Below are 10,812 nucleotides of genomic sequence, written 5' to 3'. Positions count from 1 at the left end.
TTCGGTTCACTTTCGTTTTCAGTTTTAGTTGTGAAGTGGCGCCTCGTACGGCAGCGCTGTATTGTGACATGCACCACTAGGATGCATATGAGGTGCATTGGTTGTAAATAAAGTAGTTGGTGACGAGCAGTTCTTTGAGGCAGAGGTTTCTTTCTCACACCGCTCCGCACCTAAGTCTTGAGTGGCTGTAACCGGCGGCCTGGGTCTGCTAAGGCGCTTCTTTCTTTTTTCTTCGGCGGCGTTGCTGCCAGTTCAACCCCAACACAAAAATAGCAGACTTTTTTTTGACAGGAACTTGCTGAACACAGTAGCTGCCTGAAATTCTCATTCCGTGCCTAATTTTACTCTCAATTTTCTCTTAAGGCTTATTCTATTACAACACTACAAGGTGCACTTTTTCATAAGTGGATTCAGTCTCACTCGCTCTGGCTGTTTTGAAAGCGCGACTGAAATGAAAGACTCAAAGAAGCATATTTTCGCGGCAGAGGTTGTCACTTATCGTAGTGTCACTAATGGTCGCATATACTTACTGCCCGATTCCTGGTTAATATCAGGTAGTGGATCAGTGGCACAGTAGAAGGTTTTTCGTCATCCTTTTTGCGTGTCCCGTGCTTTGAAAAGTGTGGCATAGGTGTAGCAGGCTGCGGTGCTGTGAAATTCTTTCCTACGATGCAGTCCCAGCCTAGGAACTTGACTAAAGAAGGCCAAAAACCAACAACCACTGCTACGAAGGTACCATCGCGGACTAAAGCTCCTGTTTGTAGTACACTCGAATCACACGCTGACGGTCCGAGCACCAGCGCCACCGCTGGCATCCCCAACAACAGCAAAGGCCCCGAGAACATGACCAACAAGAGGGACACTGCTCCTGGCAATGGCCGATCAGGAAGTGACTCGAGCGGGTCGCAGATCTCTGATGACACAGTCACAGAGCTTCATGAGGTGTTCGCACTGTTCGACAAAGATAGCAGTGGCACGATCAGCACCAGAGATCTATTCACCCTGATGAGCGCTCTTGGCCAGAACACGACGGAGGTCGAGCTCAAGGACATGATTGCCGAGGTAGAGACCGATGGCCATGGCACCATTGACTTTCCCGAGTTCCTCGCCATGATGACCAAGAAGACGCGGCCTGCCGACACCGAAGAAGAAATCCGCGAGGCTTTCAAGGTGAGCACGAGTGCCTTTCAATTTAACGCATTTTGTCGGTTGTGAATCATTATGTCTTCTGGTATAGCGGTTAGATTGGTGACAGACGTAGACTGCGCACGTGGGAGCCCCCCACTACCACCCCTCATGACCCAAAAATAGGGGGCGCTATGTATGCATCACACAATCACTGAATAGGGAGGGGTGCACTGTGAGCAATATTTGTTGCCCACTCCCCCCCCCCCTAAAAGAAAACCCTGCTCATGCTTATGGTGACACAGATCTTCCTGAACGTTGCACTATATTACACTTCTCATTGTAGTGTTACGCTTATCAGCAAGAGGCGTACTTCAGTCTCAGCAATGTTGGGAGCTTGTATTCATGTAGGAGGCATGCTCTCATTTTAATCAAGGCAACCTCAAGCCAGCATCACCAAATTCTAGAAGCCCGTGCACTTAGAATATTGTACAAGCAAAGAACTCCAGGTGGCTGAAATTTCCAAAGCCCTCCACTACAGCGTTCATTATAAATATATCGTGGTTTTAGGACGGAAAACCCCAGTAATAATCATCAAGTTGCCTCTTATTATTAAAGTAACTCCCCTCGAGCTTTGTTGCACTGAACAGGCTCCTATGGTGATGACGTGAGTTTATAATAAGCACGAAGGCAAGCAAGAGATCTTGTAAGAATCCCGGCGACTATATATATATATATCTAGGTTGTGGTTTTTCCCCGTACACAATGTCTACACATTCTTTCTACTTTAAATGTGCCCTGTTGAGCCCCACCTAGCGTCCGGAATTTATTGCATAGAAATGGCAACGTAGAACATGATTTATTATTGAGACTTGCCTATAACAGACTCAACTATTTGCGACATCATAAAGGGAGTTGCTCTGAAAATTTCAAGCTCAATGGTTGTGTTACCCGCAACGCCGACGCCAGCGTAGCTTTCTCCGACTGGTCAGACCTCTGCGACCTCCTGGCACCGTGCAGCAATCGCCATATAGAGCCCCGTCCTCGGACTTCTTCTACTGGCTCCGAAAATTCCTATCTTTGTCTTTTTATGTCGCTTGACTGTCCTCTTTATCTATATATCTCCACTATTGTTTTATCTCTCTTTCACTCCTCCCTTACAAGGCACTGCGCCGTGTCGCTCAAGAGGCAGACAGAAATTAGGTGCCTTTTTCCTCTTTTCAAGAACCACTCACTCACAACATAAAATGATGTATTTTCACACCTACTATCTATATGTTATTTTGCCGTAGTTTCGCATTACTGGAAATTGGCAATAACGAACAAAGAATATTTTAAACTGCGTCACCCACTGTGAGTACCAAAGAACACCGAAAAGCCTCAAGACCTTGTCTAATGCCCACGTGTGAGTTGTCTGAGGAAACCACGTGTGGAACAGTTTCATGATAAGGATTGATTCGTTGGACCTTGTGTAGTGAACGTCCTTCAGTGACTCAAAACGTACAAAATATGTCGTGTCAAACTCACCTTTTCGCTGGAAGCTGTGAGGCAAAGATCGATTCTTTGAGAAAAATGCAACGCTCTCACGGTACAGCCAAGGCTGCCTCGGAACAATCATCATCATTATTATCATCATCATCAGCCTGACTACGTCCACTACAGGACAAAGGCCTCTCCCATGTTCCGCCAGTTAACCCGGTCCTGTGCTTGCTGCTGCCAATTTATACCCGCAAACTTCTTATTCTCATCTGCCCACCTAACCTTCTGTCTCCCCCTAACCCGCTTCCCTTCTCTGGGAATCCAGGTAGTTACCCTTAACGACCAGCGGTTATCCTGTCTACGCGCTACATGCCCTGCCCATGTCAATTTCCTCTTCTTTGTTTCAACTATGATATCCTTAACCACCGTTTGTCCCCTAATCCACTCTGCTCTCTTCTTGTCTCTTAAGGTTACACCTATCATTTTTCTCCCCATTGCTCGCTGCGTCGTCCTCAATTTAAGCTGAACCCTCTTTGTAAGTCTCTAGGTTTCTGCTGCGTAGCTAAGTACCGGTAAGATACAGCTGTCATATACCTTCCTCTTGAAGGATAGTGCCAATCTACCTGTAATAATTTGAGAGTACTTGCCGAATGTGCTCCAAACCATTCTTATTCTTCTAGTTACTTCAATCTCGTGGTTCGGCTCTACGGTTATTACCTGCGCTAAGTAGACATCGTCTTTTACAACTTGAAGTGCACTATTACGTATCTCGAAGCGCTGATCTTTTCCGAGGTTGTTGTACATTACTTTCGTTTTCTGCAGATTAATTTTAAGACCCACGTTTCTGCTCTCCTTGTCTAACTCCGTAATCATGAGTTGCGATTCGTCCCCTGAGTTACTCAGCAATGCAATGTCATCGGCGAAGCGCAGGTTACTAAGGTACTCTCCATTAACTCCCATTCCTAACGGTTTCCATTCTAGGCTTCTGAGAACCTCCTGTAAGTACGTGGTAAATAGCATCGGAGAGATTGTGTCCCCCTGCCTTACACCCTTCTTGATTCGTATTCTGTTGCTTTCTTTATGAAGCACTATGGTAGCAGTTGATTCCCTGTATATTTCTTCCAGAATGTTTATATATACTTCATCTACGCCCTGATTCCGCAGTGTCTGCATGACGGCTGATATTTCTACTGAATCTAATGCCTTCTCGTAATCTATGAAGGCTATGTATAGTGGTTGGTTATATTCTGAGCATTTCTCTATTACCTCATTGATAGTATGAATGTGGTCAATTGTTGAGTAGCCTGTCCGAAATCCTGCTTGTTCCTTTGGTTCATTTAATTCTAATGTTTTCTTTACTCTGTTAGTAATTACGTTTGTAAATAGCTTGTATACTACAGAGAGCAAGCTGATCGGCCTGTAATTCTTCAAATCCTTGTCATCTCCTTTCTTATGTATTAGGATGATGTTAGCGTTCTTCCAAGACTCTGGTACTCTTCCCGTCAGGAGACACCTCGTACACAGGGTGGCTAGTTTTTCTAACACAATCTGTCCTCTAACTTTCAGCAGATGTGATGTTACCTGATCCTCACCAGAAGCTTTGCCTCTTTGCATGCTCTCCAAAGGTTTTCTGACTTCTTCTATCATTACTGGTGGGGTGTCATCTTGGTCACTGCTAGTTCTTATAGTATTAAGGTCGTGGTTGTCTCGGCTACTGTACAGATCTCTGTAAAAATTTTAACTATACTATCCATATTGGTAGTTATTTGGCCTTCTTTGTCCCTTAGTGCATACATCCGATTTTTCTCTATCCCAAGTTTCCTCTTCACTGCTTTGACGCTTCCTCCATTTTTCAGAGCGTGTTAAATTCTCTCCATGTTATACCTTCTTACATCGCATACCTTACGCCTCTTAATCAACTTCGAAAGCTCTGCCCGTTCTATTTTGTCTGTTGTACTTGTGACTTTCATGGTTGGGCGCTTTTAATAAGATTCTTCGTTTCCTGGGAAAGCTTGCCGGTGTCCTGTCTAACTACTCTGCTTTCAACTTCCACTGCACACTCCGTAATGATACTCGTCAGATTATCATTCATTGAATCTGCTCTAAGGTTGGTTTCCTCACTAAGAGCCGAGTACCTGTTCTGAAGCGACACTCTGAATTCCTGTACTTTCCCTCTAAGTGCTAGCTCATTGATTGGCTTCTTGCGTATCAGTTTCTGTCGTTCCTTCTTCAAGTCTAGGCGAATTCGAGACCGTACCACTCTATGGTCACTGCATCGTACCTTGCCAACCATTTCAACATCCTGCACAATTCCTGGGTGTGCGCTTATCATAAAGTCTATTTTGTTCTTATTTTCGCCATTCGGGCTTTTCCATGTCCACTTGCGGTTTTCTCGTTTTCGGTAGAAGGTATTCAAAATGAGTAAATTATTGCGTCCTGCGAATTCTACTAGTAGCTCTCTGGCCTTTCTAGTACCGATTCCATAATCTTCTACTGCCTGGTCTCCAGCCTGCTTCTTTCCTACCTCTGAGTTAAAGTCGTCCATCACTATAATATACTGTGTTTTTACCTTACTTATTGCCTATTCTATGTCTTCTTAGAAGCTTTCAACTGAAGCGTCATCATGGCTGGATGTAGGTGCGTAAGCCCGTACCACCTTCGTGTTGTATCTTTTATTCAGTTTAATTACGATACCTACCACCCTTTCATTATATCTATAGTATTCCTCTAGGTTGCCAGTTATGTTTCAGTGAATTAGGAACCCCACTTCCAGTTCTATTTTGTCTGCCAAGCCCCGATAGCAAAGGACGTGCCCATTCTGTAGCACCGTATAGGCTCATCTGTCCTCCTAACTTCACTGAGCCCTATTATATCCCATTTTACACCCTCTAGCTCCTCGAATAGTACAGCTAGACTTCCCTGACTAGATAAGGTTGTAGCGTTAAACGTTGCCAAGTTCAGGCAACAATACACAGATTTAGTTGCGCGTCCGCAGCAGCCGTATGGACGCAGCCTTCCAGTCAATCGCAATGGAAGCTGCGTCCGTACGGCAGCTGTGGACGCGCAACTAAATCTGTCTAATGTGCAGTTTTTCCTTCTCAAGAAACAAAACATGTTAATAACAAAACACATTAAAATAACAATACCTGCTCCCATGAACTCCTGTTGGACAGTTGAAACAAAGATTTATACTTGTTTATGGCCAAGTAGAATAAAGAAACTTGCAAATTGAGTCAGTGAAAGTAAATGTGAAAACCGTGTTTACAAAGTTTCATTTGTGAAGCTTTTCTTAGCGAACTTCATCGACTTTGAGCGTATCTATCTGTCTATCTAACAACGAGGCGTTCTATCTATCTATCTATCTATCTATCTATCTATCTATCTATCTATCTATCTATCTATCTATCTATCTATCTATCTATCTATCTATCTATCTATCTATCTATCTATCTAGCCGCCTAGGACTTTTAGCTCTCCTTGGCCGTTTCGCTAATGGGATCTCTACCAAAATTTGTATGGCATAGCAAGACTGTATGACGAGCGTCAGTGACTAGTCATAACATAAAAATAATGACATGTATGTCATGAATATCATGATTTACATGTCATGGTCTCACTGCTCCTGCAGTGGTTTCGTTAACATGACATATCGCATAACTGGTAAGGAATGACATGGCTGAATGGTGAACGTAAATGACAGACTCTAACGGGGAAACCATGACGATCGTGATATATAAGTCATTACTACACACCACGCTCATGGTGTGCTCACAGTCGTTTCACTAGCTTCACATATACTAAGTTGGGTATTACAAGACGTCAATGAATAACGAAAGTGTATGACTGGTGTAAACATGATAATCATGAGATGCGTGTTATGCAAAAATTTGACTACCTGCCACGCTCATGTTGCGCTCGCGGTCGTTTTTCTAGCTTCAGATATGCCAAATTTGGTATCACATGACGCGAATGGACGGCGAAGGTAAATCGCAAGTCCGAACATGATAATAATGGCATGCGTGTCATGTGAAACATGACTACGTGCAGCACTCGTAGCGCGCTCGCAGTCGTTTCCCTACTTCACATGTACAACATTTGGTGTTACGTGACGTCATGGATGACGATGGTATATGAATAGTGCAAACATGATGATCATGACATGCGTGTTACGTAAGAAAAAGAGAACATACCGGGCTCGTGATGCGTTCGAGGCCGATTGGCTAGCTTTACATATACCAAATTGGGTATTACGTGACATGAATGGACGATATCCAAACGTGATAATTATCACAGGCTTGTCATGTAAAAGATAGCTACATGCTACGATCATAGCGTCGTGCTGGCGGCCGTTTCGCCAGCCCCACAAATACCCAATTCGGTATCCCGTCACGTAAATAGACGAAAGTAAATGACACGTTTAAACATGATTATCGTATTATGAATGTCATGTACGGCTTAATTGTCGTCCGCCTCTTAAAGTTGAGCTGATCTTAAATGGACATACCAACCGTCCTCATTCCTGCTTCGCATATCATCGATTTCAACTGTACGTAGGATCTGCCAAATTTTTGTGATATAGCCATGTACACTTGCAGCTTTTCGTGGCATCGTTGCGACTTTCCTTAGATTGCAGTGTTAGGTACTTTTTCAAGTTAGCTGTCGCCACTCGTGCGTGTAAATTGGTGCACGTTGCGTGCGAGTTTACATCTGTCATATGCAGTTTACTTCAATTACTGACGCAGGTGTTCGACAGCGACGGGAATGGCTTCATCACTGCGGACGAGCTGCGCCACGTCATGACCACCTTGGGTGAAAAACTGACGGACGAAGAAGTCGATGCCATGATACGAGAAGCCGACATGGACGGAGACGGACAGGTTAACTATGAAGAGTTCGTAGCACTGATAACGTCGACCTGGAAGCCCGAATAAATCAGGTTTCCATGCGCTTTCGCGAAACCACTCACAGCTGTGGCATCACCTGTCCGCAGCGCTTTTTAGATGCGGAAGCATCTTATACTCGCGCCTTGTAGTGCGCCGTCCGCACCGCTTCTCGAACATTCGACAGCTGACGCGCGCGCATGCGCCGTCGCGCCGTCGCCCACTCTTCCACCATCTGTGCATCCCTTCCTCCTCTACACACCGCGCGCGCTTCACTCCTCCACCATCTGTGCACCCTTCCTCCTCTACACACCGCGTTCGACATCTACAATTCTCCTGATTCTCCAGTGGACGCGCATGTGGCGTCGCGCTTCGAGAACATTCAACAGCTGACAGTGCATGCGCCGTCGTGCTGTATATATACTCAAGGTCGGCGCTCGCTCGCTCAGTTGCCGCTCGTCGGTTGGTTTGTACGGCGCGTCGACGTCCAAGGTCGCGGTGAAATGAATTCCAACGAATCCACAAACACAATGATCGACGTCCCTTCGACCAGCGCCGCCCTTTCGCATACGTGTGTACGTGTTCACTCATTTAACACCCCCTCCTACAACCACGTTAACCAATTTAGCCATCGACCCAAGTAAGTCGCAATTTAACACCCCATTTCACAACCACGTTAACCAATTTAGGCATCGACCCAAGTAAGTCGCACTTTAACACCCCGTTAACCAATTATATGCTCCGCATCCTCCTCAGTGTTCCCCCGAGGGAAGCTGCGGGCAATTTTTTTTACAATGCTGTATTATATATCCCCTTGAAGTCCAGCGTACACATACATAGCGACACTTATTTTTGGCACTTCCGCTTAACAGTGGAAAAAAGATCATATATATTGAACCGTCTGACAGTCGACGCGTCTTCGCTCAACGTGAATGGGGTGTGTGTGACTCTAGCCGATCACTTAGATGAAGGCACTACGACGTTCAAGGTGCCACTCGAAGTGCCGCGTTCGAGGAGGAACCATATGGACGATCTTCATAATATTTTTATTTATTGAAAGTGAACACACTCGAAAGCGAATTTCGTGCGCATTTTTAGACCAGAACTTTTTGGTGTCTGGAAATTGAACATTGCTGACTGCTGAACAATATAATTTTAAATATACGCTAATTAGGAATATTATGAAAATTTTCCAAAAATTGTATTTGATAACTTTGTTTCTTGGAATGTAATAACGAGTGACTGAGAGTTACGTTGTAATAAATTCTGGCATTTACCAACAGAACACCGTAGTTCGTGCCCGAAGGCGATATTCTGTGGTTGTTTCACTTCATCAAAACCTAGCGCCTGCGAGCGAGCGTCCCGTGCCATGCCTGGCCATGGGTCATGTCGCACAGGGTGCTTGGCGTTAGAGCACTGCTTTTCTGGAAGCGCAGTATACTTTGCGGAAAACATTCGCAGAGCATCAAAATGTTCACGCCTGCTTGCCATAGGCTGGTGTCTGGTGTTCCCACGGAGAGAACTCGAGTAAATGCGTCACAGAGTGGCGGGGGAAAGATTAGAAACTTGGGCTAGTTGGTAAGGATGCATTTTTGGTGCATTTTGGTGCAGCGCTTCTTTGTGTGCCTTCTGTTTTCCGCCTTCGTTGTTTTCGCGCTGTAAACAAAAAATGCTGTTCAACAAATTCTTGCTTGTCTCGCTACACCTGTATCACATAATCACCGCGTGAAACTGCATTTACAAACGGGATGTTAAGCTTTGCGTTGAGCCGTGCGGAGTGAATAGCTGTTTCGGCTACCTTGCTAGGTAAGACAAGTTAATCAATGTTCATTCTAAATAACGATAATAAGACTATCAATAACATAAGATACAAGTCAATCCTAATGGATACTCACTGATACCAATTCAACCTCCGGATTAAACAGGGTATATGTACAAAAAGCGTGCTTAAGCCACTTTATCGCAGCCTAATTAAGTTGGACAAGCCAATTTAACGCGAGTCGACACCGATCTATATTGATAGATACATGCCAAGTGGCATTAGACAAGATTTTCAGAGACTATTTTGATCACGCTAATCTGGTTTTATGTCAGTGGCATAGCCGCGAGGTAGATTACACCCGACTAGGCTATGTTCTCTCGGATTGAGCATGACGAAATGAAACCAGGTTAAGCTCATTCTGAACAAGTCAATGTTGAGTGAACTGAGATTGTAGCAGTTTGGGTTGGTCATAATCAGCCAACCTGATTAACTTTGATTAAGCGAAATTAAGGCAATTCAAATTTTGAACCACCAAAATTTCGGTAAGTTGAGATTGATTAGCCAGTTAGATGACAGACTGTAGCCACAATAAGGCACTGCGGTAAGCCAGAATAAGCTAATCTACATTCAGCTAATACCAAGCAAGTGAATTGGCAGTGAGTTTATATTGTCTAGCCTGTTCGATACCAGAGCATAATCCCGTTAAAGGCCAACTCCGCCGATTTTTCGAGGTCAGTGGATCTCAATGAAATTCACTAGGTACCTTCATTTGCACATTTGCGTCATTTATTTCAAGTTGCAGACTTGAGAGCTTCGCAGAATCTTTTCAAATGAATTTTATAGCTTGCCTCGGAACGCTCACCTCGCTTGCCAGAATTAATGGCAACATTGTGTGTGCGTGTGCAGCGTTGAGTTTTCCCTCGCGGAAGTACAGTGGCTAGAGTAGAGAAGTGTGATGAACGCGCCAGCTAGCGCGTAACGTCTTGGAGGGAGACCGCAAGGTGGCGCTGGCACACGCTTGCACAAGTTCAGTTCTGGCTGTCACGGTGGATGGACGTGTTTTTTGATTGCTCCGGATCGACTGCGCAGATAAGTGTTTTTGCATGTTTTGAGCTTGTCTCTATAATTATAAGGCAGCGGTTGAAGTCTTCGTAACACTTATTTTATGGTACGGCTTTTTCGGGGGCCAGTCACCAGGTATTTATTAGTTAGTGCGGGTGTGTGTGTTTGAATTTTTTGTAGTTTTTTTCTTTTGCCACCCCGTGGGGAAGGTGCGCGTACATTGAACACGCAAATTTTTGTAGTAGAGCTTAGACTTTCTTTTTTTTCGTAGTTCAGGGCTCGAGTTTAGTAATTATCAAGTATAGGGAATATTGGTGTCAGAAATACATGGTTAAAAAGACTGTAAAGTGTTCAGGATGTGGAGTGAGTTTAAAAGTGGACCCAAGCGTAGAAGCGGATGGAGAAGAGGCTGACGCGAAGTGTAGGCAATGTGAGGTCGAGGAAAAAATGGAGAAAATGATGGTTGCCCAGAGTGAACTGCTGATGAGAATCGCCGTGCTCGAG

General features: G+C 44.6%; 1 protein-coding gene across 1 annotated transcript; it reads left to right on the top strand.

The window, feature by feature from the left end:
* Nucleotides 1–621: 621 nt before the first annotated feature.
* On the top strand, nt 622–7,535 carry LOC119169823 (neo-calmodulin). The gene is made up of 2 exons (XM_075885134.1): nt 622–1,170; nt 7,347–7,535. Exons 1-2 carry the CDS (start codon nt 670–672, stop codon nt 7,533–7,535), a joined length of 690 nt encoding a protein of 229 aa, XP_075741249.1. The 5' UTR covers nt 622–669.
* Nucleotides 7,536–10,812: the final 3,277 nt, after the last annotated feature.

This window comes from Rhipicephalus microplus, chromosome 2, assembly GCF_043290135.1.
Source record: "Rhipicephalus microplus isolate Deutch F79 chromosome 2, USDA_Rmic, whole genome shotgun sequence".
In the NCBI taxonomy this organism is placed as follows: Eukaryota; Metazoa; Arthropoda; class Arachnida; order Ixodida; family Ixodidae; genus Rhipicephalus; species Rhipicephalus microplus.
This window is presented reverse-complemented; position numbering and strand designations above follow the sequence as displayed.